The 17073-nt window shown below is 41.9% G+C and overlaps 1 protein-coding gene across 2 annotated transcripts in view; it reads left to right on the top strand.

Moving 5' to 3' along the window:
- The first annotated feature begins 2404 nt into the window (after positions 1–2404).
- wnt4 (wingless-type MMTV integration site family, member 4) overlaps positions 2405–17073 on the top strand; it is a 26327-nt gene continuing 11658 nt past the window's right edge. Inside the window, exons 1-2 of one of the 2 annotated variants that reach the window (XM_048614992.1) lie at positions 2405–3023; positions 5840–6075. In XM_048614992.1, coding sequence (XP_048470949.1) covers positions 2947–3023; positions 5840–6075 — 313 coding nt within the window. In that variant the 5' untranslated portion in view covers positions 2405–2946. Of the gene's footprint in view, positions 3024–3773; positions 3866–5839; positions 6076–17073 lie in introns of those variants that run through there. The other variant, XM_048614993.1, reaches the window with a different exon arrangement.

Raw genomic sequence — 17073 nt, 5'->3', positions numbered from 1 at the left:
GCTTCCTTCCAGCAATAGACTGCACTGTGAAACAATCATTGCAGAGTCAAAGCTTCCAGGTCTAGGTCGAACAGTACAATTTTGTCAAAGATCTTCAGCAGATTATTTCAAGTAAAAGAATGGAATATGTTCCCAATTTGGCCATCATTAACTTTTATGAGCCTGTTCAGGTCAGGTGCAGAGTGTATTAGATTTGCTGTAAAACTACCTCCATTGCAGAAAACTAATGCACTTTAAATGCAATTTCAAGAGAGTATATGCTATTGAATCAGCGCGACATTACCATGACAACTATTCTTATATCATTAATTTAATGATAATGCATGTGTAAGTATGCGTACTGTCCACCTTTAAAAAGAGCTTAATTAGTATAGCACCCTGCACATCCTCAAGACATGCCAAAGCATTACATTTCTTTCATATGAAGTGCTTACATTTTGTCAGTGAATAGAGATTTGGTCAGCTCCGTGTCTGGGTTGGATTGGAGCACAATTTCAGAGGTGAAACTACGCTCCTCTAGTGGAGTTCCTTTAATAGTTTAAATGTCAAAAACTAAGCGCAAATGGACCAGGCACACTGATTGCGATGGCCATGTAATTTATTTGTCATCCACGATGCTTATGAACGGTAAAAAGCGAGCTGTCTTGCAAACGGCAATAGCTCTTCCTCTCCCTCGCTGCACCCTCGCCCCATGAACTGTCTTTTCAAACTTTGGGGGATCTACTGCCGTTGTATTCTGTCATAATTGATCCTTTTATATCAGAGATAAGAGCAATTTCAATTGACTCCAGTGAACTGTCCGGTCTGCACCAAAAACATACACAAAGTGCGGAAGAAAATCAACAGGTCTAGTAGCATCCGTGGAGAGAGAAACAAGAGCTAACGCTCCCAGTTCAGTGAACCTTCTTCAGAGTGTGGCTTCTGACTGGTCTCTGTACAAAAGTTTACTTTACTGTTAGGGATCCTGATGGGTCGCTGTGATCTATGATTCCTTTCTCAGTCAGTTCTCATCGTTGCTATCAATACTAACCTTGGGAGAAGATTCTTCCACCATCTGTAATTAAATCACAAACCTGTTTGTGAAGAGCATGATTTTGTGTAGGCATGGGTTGCATGAGCCTATTTCCCTGGCCATTTCGTTTCTCCCTGTGATACTAGCAAAGGATATACAGTGACATTTTCAGTTTGAAAAGTTGCGATTTTTGCCTTGTTCCAGGCAATGGTTAGTCCACTATCGGAATACTGCGTTTAGTTCTGGTCTCCCTGCTGTAGGAAAGATGTTACGAAACTTGAGAGGGTTCAGAAGAGATGTACAAGGATGTTGCCAGGATTGGAGGGTTTGAGCTATAGGGAGAGGCTGAATAGGCTGGGGCTATGTTCCCTGGAGTGTAGGAGGCTGAGGGGTGACCTTATAGAGGTATATAAATTCATGAGGTGCATAGATAGGGTATATAGCCAAGGTCTTTTCCCCAGGGTAACAGAGTCCAAATCAGGAGGGCATAAATTTAAGGTGAGAGGGGAAAAATTTAAAAGGGACCTAAGGGGCAACTTTTTTCACACGGAGGTTGGTGCGTGTATGGAATAAGCTGCCAGAGGAAGTGGTGGAGGCTGCTACAATTACAACATTTAAAAGGCATGGGGACGTGAAAAGGAAAGGTTTAGAAGGATGTGGGCCAAATGGTGACAAATGGGACTAGATTTATTCAGGATATCTGGTCGGCATGGACGAGTTGGACCAAAGGGTCTGTTTCCATGCTGTACATCTCTACGACTCTATGACTAAATGTGACAAATGGACAGAGTGCTCCCAAGAACTGGGAGGCTCTGACCCCGTCGCCGCCTTCTGACCCCCCCCCCCCCCCCCCCCCCCCCCCCCCACCCCCATTCTGGAAAGGGCGAGGATGAGTGAGAACAGGTTAAGGCTTGGATTCGGATACTCTGGCAGAACAGACTGCCCAACGTTGAACTTTCCAATCTTGTCCATGAAGTGTGACTTAATTGGTTGATGTCCCCAAGGGATGCTGTTACAGAGATTGGGAGTGCTAAAACAAAAAGAGGGCATTTCGTTTTGATCAGAATGAAAATGGGAAGCACTTGCTGGCACTTGGGGTGAGACATTTGGTGGCTGACATTCTCGTTTGCTTCTCTCCCTCTGCCGGTTGTTTTTGGAGCTTTACTGTCCAGCTCGACTGTATTCAGTGTCAGATGGTTCTCCTGTCAGTATATCTGTGACTCATCAGCGCCTCTCTATACACCACACACAGCGGCGAATGGAAACAGCATGTTGGGCTTGATTGACAAAGTGGCCGGTCCAACCCTGAGCTACCTTCCCCGCCCGCCCCCCTCCCCCCTCCCGGAGGGAGGTTGGAGGGGGGAATCTGTGCCTGATCGGGGATCCGAGCAGGGGTTCGCCTCGGCTCCTCGCATTCTCTTGCTCACCCAGCCTCGGCGCAACATCCCACGGATACAAGACTCCGACACCGCACCGGGACTCGCAGCGCTAACTCCCGCCTGTGCAACCCCAACCAGAGCTCGCCTGGACCCGGCTAGGGCTCCGCCGAATCTCCGCTAAACTCACATCACATCCCTTCGACCGCGAAAGGCTTGTACTATTTCACCAGAAAACACTTATAACCACACTCTAACAGCACTTAAAGACTGTCCGTATATATTTACACAAATATATATTGGCGACATCCACGATTTATAACCTTTTCTTAAAAAAGAAAAAAACTAATTGAGTGGAACTTTCTTTGGTCGAAGATTTGTTTTAACCTGTAACAGACCGCCTGGAAAGCTAAAGAAAGACTCATTGCACTTTATGTGATTTTTATGAGGGAGAAGTTCTGAAACGCTAATTTCTCTTAAAAAAAAAAGAAAACATTGTCTGAAATTAAGGGGAGAAATATTTCTGCTGGATTGTAGGTTGCTGAAGTTGCCTTCGTGATGACTCCGGTCTCCTTCCTACGTTCGCTTCTCGTCCTGATCTTGGCTCTGTTTTCGGCAAATGCTAGTAACTGGCTGTAAGTGTTGATAATTATGACTTATTACATTTGTAACATTGTTGCAAAGAGGAGGAAACGTTCAAATTCTCTCATCTGAGGGTGAGCTGGTGCCACGGGCAGAATGCATGAGGTGAGGGGTGCGTTCAAGTTTAATTCTCTCTCCAGAAAAGGTCACTTTTTTCTGCGTTTTATATATTTTTTTTAAAAAATTAAGACTTCCAGATGCATTCGGATCAGTATTTTCTGACCCCTTGACTCTCGTCCTATGCTGTCATTCAGCTCTGAAAGATTTCCCAAAAAAGACAGTGCCGTCTTCTATTATCGTTAAATGTATTTGGTAATTTTAACTGATCTTATGATCTGTAATTTTACTGATAAGTATATACGTAAATTCACTATCTTATCACGTGTTTTTTTTAAACTCGCATCACTGCGCTCTCCGGGCGGAGGGTAGCAACCTTATTTATTTATCTCGATTCACAATTTTTGATTAGTTAGTGGGGTGGTCCACGAGGGTGAGAGAAAGAAAAGGGTCGACTTGTACAGACCTGCTCTAGACTACAGTAGATACGTGCTTTCAATTAATCCTCATTTTTCATTCATACTGTGAGCGAAGGTACCGGCAGATGACAGGCGTGTTATTTAAACTGTGGGCTGCTTTCTTCCCGTGGTTTTATTTTGTAAGAAAGAGACGAGTCAAAATATGTTGATAAAATTGAGGAATAAAAGCGAGACGGTATCTGGATTGTAGCCTCTCCCTGTATTGTGGTGATGTTCAGTTTGGAATGCTAGTCAGTATTCAATTATTGACTGTTCAACAATAAAAAGTTTATAAGCAGACCATGTACAGTATAACTGAGGTAAGGAGAGGATTCTGAATTGTTTGCAAAAAAAAGCATGCATGTGGAAAATTACCGTGCATTTAAGTTGTCAGCATGTGGAGATTGTTAAAAAATATATAAAGTAATTCTACTGAAGTGGAATACTGGTTCTGTACAATTAGCATTTCATGCGATCGCACGGAATTACGACAATTAGTCCGTCATTGTCTGTTGTTGGAAAGTGTATATCTTCAGTCCCAAAACCATGAGAGAGAAAACGTGAGAACTAGTGAAACAGAGATAGGAGTGTGAGAGAGGTGGGCTCCTCAATTTCCCATGTCTGATTAAAGAAAGTATTTGTTTTCCAAACGACACTGGGCAAATCGGAGAAGGGGGAGCTGAAGGTCAGCTTTGTACATACAACAAGTCTCGTACACTGTCATAGGGCTGCGAACCGCCGAAACAACAGATATCTCGCCAGTCTTGATTGTATTTAGTGGAAAGACCCTAGCCTAAAAGAGAGAAGGCAGAGCAGCCTACAATTGATCAAATTATTCGAGGGGTGTGTGTGTGAGAGGGGGGAGCGTTATAACGTTAAATAAAGATGCACAATACAGAACGGAAAATCCAAACACCCTTAACCCTTTAATTGCAAAAAGTGCGTGTATCTTTGTTGCTTGGGTAAGGAAATGCGTTAATTTCCAATAACTTTTTTAGAGTTTGAGAAATCTGTGAAACACAGAGTGTTCTAGCTTACAGGAATCTGCATTGTTACCATGACCAGAACTATGTTGACTGACCGAGCAGGCTTCATGCTGGTATATGGAGAGAGAACTCATTAACCGCAAGGCAAGTGGTGGGTGTCCCTAATTCACCACAGGTCATTTTTTTTTCTCTAAAGTGGAATTTAGAGAGATAATTCCCCATAAACTACAAGTGCACATGAAGTATCTGATGATTTTACAACTGTTTTGGTTTAATTGATTCAAATTTTCGGGCTGAGAATGTGTCTTGTGAAGAATACTTTAAGAATTTGTTTTAAAGTGTAGACACAGCAATGGAGCAGCTAAAATTTTGAGGTTTATTTATTAATATACATTAATGCGAGAGAGGAACCCGTTCCCAAACAAATAACATTTCATACTTTTGGACTTGTGCGAAATATACAATATGTGACCAACAGGATTCCCAAAATCCATGGTCTCGTTTTTTTTTCAGAAATTATTCTGCCCCCAACGTAAAAACATAATTGTTCCTACACCCCTCCCCCAAACATACGTACAGTTCTGTATGCATCCGTTTTAAATACACTGTAGGGAAGTGTTGTGAAACTGCTCAATACCGAGTTAAAACGCTCCTCTTAACAAATACTTGCAGAAAATATTACCAATTAATTAATAAAATACTACAAACATTATTAAAGGATAATGTAAAAAAACAAGCCAGATCTTTCAGTCTAACTGGTTGTCGAATCTGAGCTGTTTAATATGCCTTCCTCCTCCGGTCTTCCTCCTTTAGCAATTGTCATGAGTTTTATCTCCAGCTCGTTCAAATTATTTAACTCCAATTTTACTGGAGCAATGAGTGGATTTGGAAAGTTGGGGCTTACAAACAACTTTCGTCCCACGTGCTTTTTAAAAAAAAATCGAATCTCCATCGACTGTTGTCCTTGTATGATTACAAACATTTGAGAACAAAACATTAAACATGAAGTGAAGTCAGACAAAACAGACAGCTGAGCTATTTATTCTAAGGCACTGGCCCAGCAAATGGCTTTCTGATATCTGGGTTGCATTACAATAAATTTTACACTGAGGTCGAATTCTTGCTTTCTATCCCGGTGTACACCCACCCTGCTTTGCAAAGTGGCTGATCCGCTTTGTTGCACTTTGTGGCGAGATATCCAGTTTATTTTAAACTGCTGCAGTACACCCCTTGTTGCAGTACAATGACGGATTCTCCTAACTATTCACCCCACCCTCCCCACCGTTTGCCTTCTGGCTGTTTCAACAGGTATCTGGCCAAGCTGTCGTCGATCGCCAGCATTCAGGATGAGGAGACGTGCGAGAAGTTGAAGGGTTTGATAAACCGACAGATCCAGATCTGCAAGCGGAACGTGGAGGTGATGGACTCGGTGCGGAGGGGAGCGGAGCTGGCGATTGAAGAGTGTCAGCATCAGTTCAGAAACCGACGCTGGAACTGCTCCACTGTCGACACGCTGCCTGTATTCGGCAAAGTGGTCACACAAGGTACACAGAGAGAAAACAGAAATCCCGGGTTATTTCGCGCAAGGTAGACAGCCCAGAGATAACAGGGGCATGAATGAAGTGGCAGTTCACCATTGCAACAGTGTCAGAGAAGGCTACATCACGCTGCACGTAGCTTGGGATTCCAGAAACAATTGCAAATCTGGAAAGAGAGACTGATAATTGTATGAAGAAGTGTGGGGGAGCAGAGGTTAGCCAGAGAGGAAAAGGCTTGCTATCTTTAATGATCTGTTATTTTTAAAAAAAAACTTACATTGTCATAAATCCAGGAATGTGGCTGGAGAATTAAAGGATAGCTATCAAGTGAGCTAAAGACACACAAGACATAGATAAGAGAGAAAAAAAAGGACGTGCGTGTAGAAGAACTCTTGCACCCGACATATATCTGTCATTGCAATCGTGGGATTTAATGTACACAGATCAAGAATTGTAATACAACATGCAAGACCATAAAAGAAATTGAAACCAGCAGCGAATATTACTCACAAAATAAATAGATTGATACAAAGATTGTGATGACAGTGGCATATACAAAATTGTGACAACTAAAACAGGTAGAATAATGGGAGGATTGGGATATTCTGTGCCTGGAAACAAGGATTTAACTACTCAAAAATCTAAAGTCTAAACCATAATGATAGGCCTCTTGCCTTTTTCGAATTTATCAACATTCCCAGGGCTTTCTTCTCCTGTTGCTCCCAAGCTGCAAATGTAGTGTCCTGTTCTCTGTGCTGAAGTCATGATTCATTACACTATCTTCTGTGCTAACGCACTCTTTCCCAAAGTTTTTAAACAGCACAACTTCTTATCTCTCCTGGTCTGCCCTTTCTGGCTTTAAACCCAGGCCTCAAAACATTGCTCCTTAAGGGAACTTGTCTTCTTACATACACTTGTCAACATTGGGGGCTATTTTGTGCTGTGAGCCTCTGCCCTTTACCTGAAATACAACACTAAACAATGTTCTGTAATAAAGTAGAAATATATCACTGAGGGACTGAGATAAACAATTGTAAAATCCAAAGCAAAGATATTTTTTCTAATCCACAACTAAGAAATATAGATCAGTGATAGCAATCAAGAGGTAACATGTGAATCTGGAGTAGCAAGTTCAGATAAGGACTAGAATTTAGAGATCTATGATACACATATGTGCCTTTGAAATGACAGTCTTCTTCTTAGGCAGTCCCTCAGGGCTGAAGAACATGCAAACATACTTGTTTCCACTCCAGTTCGATGCGTTCTGAAATGCCTGGTTGTCTAATGATGATAATATGGGTACTGATTATAATCTAGAATAATGCCAGTTAGAGACCTTCTCTAATGGCTCAGTGAGTTTACCCAGTGAATAGTTGAGCCTTACATATGAAGAAGAGTTAAGCTTTGATCCCAGTTCATGGCCAGCAGCCATTATTTCAGGAAAGAAACTACGGACCAGGGTTCACTTCCCTTGATTCATCCAACAACCCTCACTATGGACTGTGAACATTCAGCAAGGGTAAGGTTAGTCTCTTTGAAAGTGTTGCCCCTTGAGGTTATTAGGGCTGCTGATTATTAGAGCACACACATCAATGATGACCGATGTGAGAATATCAAATGTCTTTTTGGCCTAAACTATCAACAAATTCAGGGGATCTGGGGAGAAGACAAAAATCACATATCAGTCATGCAAGAAATAAGACTGAAATTCTGGGCTGAATATTCAACTTCCATGGGTGTGGAAAACAAGCCAAAGCAGACTGGCATTTATTATAGAGCCCAAACGGTTTTCATTCCAATTAAGTCTTATGAAATGAATAATTAGAGGCTGTATAACAGGTATAATCTGCTCCTAACTGGTTTATCCACCCCTGCTCCAACTAAGCATGACACTTCCACACTAACCACCACCCCCCCATCTTTCTATTTCAAATCCGATCCATCTGTTATATGTTTCCAGCATCTTCTGTTTTAATCCACGTTCCTCGGTGTTTATTTTTATCTATAGTAATTCATGCATTGACAAATAAAATGCGTAGGATTAATGTAACTGAGATGTACCAATAAAAATACGGATAACATGCACACAGAGCAGACAGTAATCCCAGTGGTGCCACAAATATATCAGTGATGGTGATATCTGAACAGCTATGGTAATCTTGAAACAATCAGATACAGCGTGGGAGCAGAATCCTCGGGCTATCATTTAAAGAGCAATGACTGTATTCTATATTCTCGGAAACAAAAAGACATCCTCCCTCACAAAGACAGCTACCTCACCTTCTGTAATATCACCTGTCTCCACCTGTACTTACTGCTGAAATCCTCATATAAACATTTGATACCCTCCATCGTCCATAAACTCATCCAGCAGTCTCTTGCCTATATTTGAGCTCGCACCAAGTCCTATTCATCCATCATCCCCTGTGCAGATGACCCACAGTGGCTACATAGTCCATCAATGTCCCAATTTTAATGTTCCCATTCCCATGTTCATTTCACTCCTGACCTCAGCATCCATATTTCCGTAATCTCCTGCAGCCCTATAAATCTCAAAGAACTCCATATTCCTTCAGCTCCAGATTCTTGCATCCCTAATAATCCCAAATATGCAGTCAACCACTTTGGCCCCAAGCACTGAAATTCCTTTCTCTCCCTCCTTTGAGATCCCTCATAAACATGACTGCGATTTTCATCACTTGTTTACTCACCTGTCTTTATAGCTCGTTCTTTGACCGTGTCAATGTTTGTCTTATTACACACCTGCGAAGCACTTTGGGATGTTTGCCTACAGTAGAGGGACTAAATAAGTGCAAGTTGTTGTCACAAACAGGGCAATCAGAGACAGTGACAATAATCATTGTACAGACATGCACAGAGAACTAGCAGCAATGTTGGAATAGTTGCAAATAGTCATGTTGTGACAGGACTGCATATTGTAAATCAAATATTGATAAAATGAGATAATAACATGGGAACCAGAGGCAGGAGATCAAGATCAGGTCAGGAAGGTTTGAGTTATAAGGAGACGTTGGATAGGCTGGGACTTTTTTTCCCTGGAGCGTAGGAGACTGAATGGGTGACCTTATAGAGGTCTGTAAATCATGAGAGGCATAGATAAGGTAGATAGCCAACAGCTTTTCTGCATGATAGGGGAGTCTAAAACTAGAGGGCATAGGTTTAAGGTGAGAGGGGAGAGATACAAAAGGGTCCAGAGGGGCACATTTTTCACTCAGAGGGTAATGAGTGTCTGGAATGGGCTGCCAGAGGTAGTGGTGGAAGCGAGTGCAATTCCATAATTTAAGAAACATTTAGACAGGTACATGAATCGGATGGGTATGGAGAGATATGGACAAAATGCAGGCAAATGGGACTAGTTTAAATTGTGAAAAGTGGGTGGCATGGGCAAATTGGACCAAAGGGCCTGATTCCATGCAGTAGACTGCTATGACTCTAAGTCCAGTGTGGTAGTTATAGTACAGCTGATTGATTTCAAGGCAGTTAAGAATCAACCACATTGCTTTAGATACTATATGTGTCTATGGAGAGACATATAGGCTAGACTGGGTCAGAACGGCAGGTTTCCTTCTCAAAAGGACTTTAGGAGATCAGTTGTTTCACGGTCACTTGGAATTAAGTCTGTGCTATAGTTTCATGGGCTGATCAATGTAAGGATGGCAGATTTCCCTCCCAAAATGACATTAGTAAGCCGATTAGCTTTTTACTGACAGTTCTGTAGTTTCATGGACATCATCACTAATACTAAGTTTTTGTGCCAGATTTAAATAATTAATGAATGTAAGTTTGCCAGTGACCACAAGAATTTAAACTCATGTCTCCCAGTTATTGCTGCAGCATTTTTGCTTGCCAGTTTAGAGGCATGACTACAGTGCTCCTGGATACTGTAATACAAGGAAATATCTCAAAGGTTTACCAAACTCGTATGGGCAGTTCAAGGACAAGACAGGAGATCAAAATCAGACCTAAATAAAAGAAGGATCACATTCAGATTACATTAATATTAAGTTATTCATGCCAGGATGTGGGTGTCACTGCCAAAACCAGCATTACTGTTCTTCAAAAGGCGCTGGTGACCCACTTCTTACGAAGTAAGAATCAGTAAGAGCCCCAAAAACATCTCAAGTAAAATAAACCATAAAGCCAGCCAAAGATTGAGGTCATTGGACAAACTGGGATCTGGGGAAAATTGTAGGAATCAAAAGAAATGCTCAGGAAAGGATAACCTTGTTGGAGCAGCATTGCCATCAAATTTTCAGTGGAATCTTAAATTTTAAGTAGGGCCTAGCATCCCTGTAGAAATAGAGATGTACATAGATATATGAAATGTGCAAGTGAAGTATCAACTTATATAGATATTAGATTGTGCACTTCATGAATGTAACACGTTTAGGAAACTAAACAATGACCTGAGGACTGCTGGTTAACTCAGTTGGTGAGATGGCTAAAGCAAATTGGACCAGCAATGCAATCACTGTTCTGGCTGAGGTAATTCTTGGGGCATGCCTTCTCATTTTGCCACGTTGTGATATCATGAGTTAAGCTGTGGTTGGCAACCCTCAGAGCACAAGGACACAATACAGCGAGAGGACACTGAACCCGGGGCACTGAGATGGGTATGTGTTATCTTACATTAAGTTCAGGGTTAACAAAGGACTCAGCATGAGCAGAAATATGCAGAATTAGCTCCAGGGGTATTGCTACTAAAGCCACCCACACGCACGCAGAGATACCACATAAAACTTTAATTATGTAAGTTAAAATTTAATTGGCAACAATTTGCATTGGTGACTTTTTATTCATTTCTTTATGGATATTAAGTAATAGGCAATTTAGATCTCAGTTTCTCCATTGGTGTATATAGCACTGCTTAACTTGAAATCCCAATTCCAGTGTAATCTGAATTTTGACACGAAGTCTGAGACCACCTTGAGAAGGTAGTGTCACATCGCCTGGACTTCATTCAAAATGTAATATAATTATAGCTGCTCTAAACCCGTTCAGAGTTTTTTTAAAAATCCCAGGTATCCTTCTTTAGATTTTTAATTCGAGTGCAGTTTATCTTAGGACAGTCTGTCTTTACCAATGCAGAACATTTCATAGCTTCAGGCCCTGTTGGGTGGAACTCTGCTCGTATATGTGCATGTGCTGATCTGCCATTAGTGTCTACTCTTACGACTAAACTGGCAGCCAGCCCAGCTATATAAAGATGCTATGTAATAATTCACAATTCATTCGCCATTATGATATTGAAAATGGTGATCAGTGCAGGACTGAGACATACAGACCAAGGTGTGGAGGGATTCAAAGGATAGTTTCTATGCAGTAGACTTTTACTTTGGGTGCTCAAGTTCATGTGAGATGGCAGTACACCCCCAAACCACTTTGTATCGATACAAATGCTGCCCTTTAAAGTCAGTCTTGAAATATTCCATTTGACCTTGGCATAAGTGAGCATGAACATGTATTGGGTTGGACAGTGATGTCCTAATAATCAGATAGGCTATCCAGACTCAAATCCAGATTTTTCCAAAATGCTGACAAAAGGAAACTTTTTTTTTCTTCTCAACATACCTGCTGTATATTTTCCACGCTCTCTTTTTAAAATCCTGTGATACAGGTCAGGCTTCATAAGTCTTTGGCTCACCTTGGAAGTGATTCTAAGGCGCTAGGCGGTGGACCTTGCTGGTGGAACTGTAACCAAAATCCTTTTTACAGCTCTATTTCTTTTATACAATGCAAACCCCTATGAGATTTTTTCTAAGTGGGGTCATTGAATGACCACTGTTGCAGATTTGCAGTTGAATAAAGTCTGGCACCAGAACGGGCAAAAACAAGCCTAGAAATGACCTAAACAATAATTGATCTGGTGGTATTTAAAGGATTGGCCTCTCCTTTAGCACTTTAATCTCAGGTAACCTGTGGTAGATGGTCCCTTTTACCTTGTTGTTTGTTCCTTATCAATTTTGATCGGCTAAATTGAGATGACTGTGTAGGACCTCAACAGTCAGTGATGATGGAACTTTTTTTGTTTACTGTGCAAGCTAGCTGGTGAGATAGAAGCAGATGTTCGGAAGTGTGGAATGTGTTTTTGTGCTTGTGTGTATATGTGTGCGCGCAAGAGGGGATTCCATGGATTAGAGCGACCTCCACTGTCACTGCTTAACCCTGCAAGATGGGCTCAGGCGGACAGCAAGGAAAGCCCATCCCAGCGAGTTTCTCTATCAGCCTCATTTTCCCAACGAAGTCAAACAGTTTAACGCTCAGACAGATGCTGACGTTCGTTCTTTGGGAGAGGAGCTGTTTCCGCCTCTTGCACTCAGGGATTCAGCACATCCCTCACCGAAAAATCAACCAATATTGAACACTTGTAACTGTGTAACTTGTTTAATGTTTTGTGCCTGCTGTCAATGCATTTGGGAAAATTGTTTTCTCTACATTTAATGTTGCCGATATGTTAAAAACGGACGATGTATATAGTTTCTTCCCAATGTTCTCGGCTAAATGCTGATCACGCAATGGTGTGATTCCACAGCATTAGATATCTTGCTCTCTCCTGTATACTGCCCTCTTCATCAGCGTTGACTGGTGTCCATTGTTTCGGCCAGAGGGATAGCAACCCAATGCAGATTCATGCGGTGCCTTGGTAGTGCCCCTACGTCTGCAACAGGAGGCCCAGGTTCAGACCCCACTTTCTCCAGAGGTGTGTTATAACATCTGTGAGGTCCTTTAAAAAAACTAACACCCGAATGTATCACTGTTGAGCAAGTATTTTCCAGGAGGATCGATGAAGAACCTAGGAAAGGGAGGCCATTCAGCCCTTTGAGCCTGCTACTGCCTTCACATCATTCAGATCACAGCTGATCTGTAACCTTCTCCCTTGATACCCTCAGCTGATAAAAAATCCAATCATAGCTCCACTAGGAGCAGATTTTTCACACCTGTCTGCGGAGCATTGAATCAATTTAATCCCCATTCCTTAACCAAGCACAAATTAGTTTTATAGAATCATAGAATCCCTACAGTGTGGAAGCCAGCCATTTGGCCCTTCAAGTCCATACTGACCCACCAAAGAGCATTCCACCCAGGCCCACCTCCCTAGCCTATCCCTATAACCCTGCATTTCTCATGGCTAATTCACCTAACCTGCACATCCCTGGACACTATGGGCAATTTAGCATGGCCAAGCCACCTCACCTGCACATCTTTGGACTGTGGGAGGAAAACCAGAGAACCCTGGTGGAAACCCACGCTGACATGGGGAAAATGTGCAAACTCCACACAGACTCCACACAATGTTCCCAGCCTGCATGGGGTCAGGCCATATATCAATGACTCAAACAACACAGAATGAGGCCACTCGGCCCACTGTTTCCATACTAGTATTTTGAATGATTTACCTCTTCTGCTGATTCACCATTGTCTCATAAGCAACTTCTCTTCAAGTCTAGATAGAATTGCCTTGTGAAAGTTATGATTCTTTCTGCTTTTCACCATCATTTCAGGGAGCATGTTCTTGTGGTTTATTTGTTGTGGTTTATTTATTTACCAAAACGTGCACTCCAGGCAAATCTATTTAATGTGTTAAACTCTGATTTAAATCTGCACATCCACCACTGTCAGTCTTGTTCCTATCAGGTGAGACAAGCCGCCAACTTGAGATAGATGAAATCTCTGTTTTTCACAGATCAAATGGATAACAATTTCACTCACTCACTGAATACCATTTCTGAACGCTTAACCACAACACTCTTGTCCCATATTAAAACAAAAATGACAGGGAAGGGGCACTTTGGTCACAAAAACGGGAAGGCAGGTTATTAATTGAATCGGAAATGGTGAGGTGCAGTGAGACCTGGGTGTCATGGTGAAACAGTCGCTGAAGGTTGGCATACAGGTGCAGCAGGTGGTGAGGAAACCTATTGGCATTTTGGCCTCCATGGTGAGACAATTTGAGTATAGGAGCAGAGATGTCTTGCTGCAGTTATGTTGGGCCTTAGCGATGCCTCACCTTGAGTATTATGTGCATTTTTGGTCTCCTATTCTGAGGAAGGACATTATTTCTATTGAGGGAGTCCAGTGAAAGTTCACCAGACTTATTCCCAGGATGGCAGGACTGACATATGAAGAAAGACTGGATTGACTGGACTTCTGCTTGCTGGAATTTAGAAGAATGAGGGGGGAATCTCATAGAAACATATAAAATTATGATGGGATTGGACAGGCTAGATACAGGAAGAATGTTCCAGGTGTTGGGGAAGTCCAGAACTAGGGGTCACAGTCTAAGAATAAGGGGTAGGCCATTGAAGGCTGAGATAAGGAAGAATTTTTTCAGAGAATTGTGAACCTGTGGAATTCTCTCCCACAGGAAGCTGTCAGAGCCAGTTCATTAGATATATTCAAGAGGGAGCTGGACATGTCCCTTGTGGCTAAAGGGATCAAGGGGTATGGAGAGAAAGCGGGAGTGGGATACTGAGATTGCATGATCAGCCATGATCATATTGAATGGTGTGCAGGCTCGAAGGGCTGAATGGCCTACTCCTGGACCTATTTTCTAAGTTTCTATGTTTAACTTCAGTGTTTCAGCACAGCAACGGGCCATTTGGGCAAAAGGCAGACCCTAGTATGCTACATCGAGATAAGTCCCAACCTTGTGAGTTCATTACACTATTCATTCAGAGGCAGCACATTTCTTTTGATAAACTGTTTATTGTTTTTTCCATTATAGTTTTATTCTCTCATCACAAAGATGACTCAGATATAGGACACTGGGTAATTCCAATGCTCAATTAAAAGAAATACTTGCCCTGGACTCTCACCAATCTGAATACTGCATTAAAATTACTTAAGATTGAATTTATATTTTGAGTGATTCAAAAATACCACTTTCTCCCACTTTTTTTGTATTAAGTTGTGCAATCATAGATCTTGTGCGACACTCTATCTGTTCAGACTCTGTATCACAAAATCAACAAAAAATTCATGTCATGTCACGTGAGTCCCACAGCCCATTTAAAGATTTGACCAATTTCACAAACAACTTCAGTCCGTTCTATTTCAGCACTTGTAGAATCAAATTACTGAAGTGGGCATTCACCCCATTCATGCTAAATCACTTAAAAATCCAAGTACTAATTCCCAAACTCCTCTTCTTTCACCTTTTATTTTTCTCCCATCAAATAATGATCAATTTGTCTTTTAAGAATGTTACCAAACCCCCTTTCATCATTGTAGAACATCCAATGTCTCCATCAAAAATTTAATTCTAGTTTCTACCTTCAGTCTTTTGGGAATTGTCTTAAAACAAAGTCAGCCCAACGGGGTTCAGAAGAATAAAAATGAGGCAGGGTCCAACACTTGAGGAAATGGTTTCATTCCTTGCCTCCAGGAGCAGATGGCACTCATGAGCAATTGGGAAAAATTGTTGATAGCCGATTGGGACCATTGGTTTCTTTACATTGTAGGTAGGTGTCAATTTAAAACCCTTCAATATAAGATTGCAGTCCAATTTTTATTAGATTTCCCTTCTAATCAGAGATGCGCTGTCAGAATGAAAAAGTCAGGAATACACCTTTGTAGCAACTGCAAGAGAAACAAAATTAAGTCTTTGCAACTTGGCTTTCAGGTAGTCATCCACAATGCAATGCAGGCTGTATGGCACAAGCTAGGTTAATTCATACTGGATATCTATTGTATGGCTGTTCCTTTCATGCAGCTCCCACTGTTCTGTTGCCAAGATGTGAAGCTCAGCTAAATACATGTTAATGCTGTTACTCTGGTGAAATATGTAAGACTGGTCTCTTTTATTGCTCTCCTTACTTCCTTCAATTCTTTTTTTCCTCATCTTAGGCAGCTGTTGTAGGGTGGGATTCTTTTCTTAGGGTGGGGATCCATGGTATCAGCAAGTATCAGTCGCTGAACAGGGGAGGGGGCACCATTGCTGAGCCCCACCTTGTCTCACCCGCCTACAAGGTCCTATAGTTTATTACTCATTAATAGTTACCATGAATGGGAGCCCTCCATAGCCTGGGGTGCTGAGGCCATTTGTAGCCTCTCTACAGTTGTCTTGTCTTGGTTCAACAAATTCAATTCAGACTGGGCATTAAACATGGAATACCTAGTCTTTTTTTGCCCCTGTGGCAGTTTTATCATCCATGGCCTTATACAAATGTAATCAAACAATACACTATAGAAGCACATTGTGTGGTATTCCACATCACAGTGCACACTTAAAAAGCAGATCCCTGGCCCCCTGTCTCAAATTTCAAAATGCTGATCTGTTAATTATTTGGAGTAGTGGGTCCCTTTTACACTTCATAATTCATTATTACAATCAGGTCACTGCTTTGTGAGCTGTAATAAAACAGAAACACATATTGTCATTTTTAAAAATAAAACAGCTTCTTTGTACTATAATGCATTTTATACATTTGCACTTGAAATTTATACCTGCTGTCAGAAAAATATTTTTAAGTGTTACCCATAAAAAACTTAGGTGAAACAGTCACTTTTACTCATTTATATCTAGTGAAGACAAATTGATGCCTCTCTCCATCTGTCATTGTTGCATATAACATTATTTTCTGTAAGAGATAGTAGGAACTGCAGATGCTGGAGAATCTGAGATAACAAGGTGTAGAGCTCGATGAACACAGCAGGCCAAGCAGCCTCAAAGGAGCAGGAAAGCTGACGTTTCGGGCCCAGACCCTTCTTCAGAAATGGGGGAGGGGAAGGGGGATCTGAAATAAATAGGGAGAGAGGGGGAGGCGGATAGAAGATGGATAGAGGAGAAGATAGGTGGAGAGGAGACAGACCGGTCAAAGAGGCGGGGATGCAGAATGGGAGGGGAGGTTCGCACTAAACAACTGCACCTCCCAGTCGCGAACCATTTCAACTCCCCCTCCCATTCCGCAGACGCCATGTCCATCCTGGGCGTCCTGCAGTGCCACAATGATGCTACCCGAAGGTTGCAGGAACAGCCCGAAG

This window comes from Rhincodon typus, chromosome 31 (genome assembly GCF_021869965.1).
Source record: "Rhincodon typus isolate 14 chromosome 31, sRhiTyp1.1, whole genome shotgun sequence".
In the NCBI taxonomy this organism is placed as follows: domain Eukaryota; kingdom Metazoa; phylum Chordata; class Chondrichthyes; order Orectolobiformes; family Rhincodontidae; genus Rhincodon; species Rhincodon typus.
The sequence above is the reverse complement of the archived record's forward strand: the minus strand, read 5'-3'. Positions and strand labels throughout refer to the sequence as shown.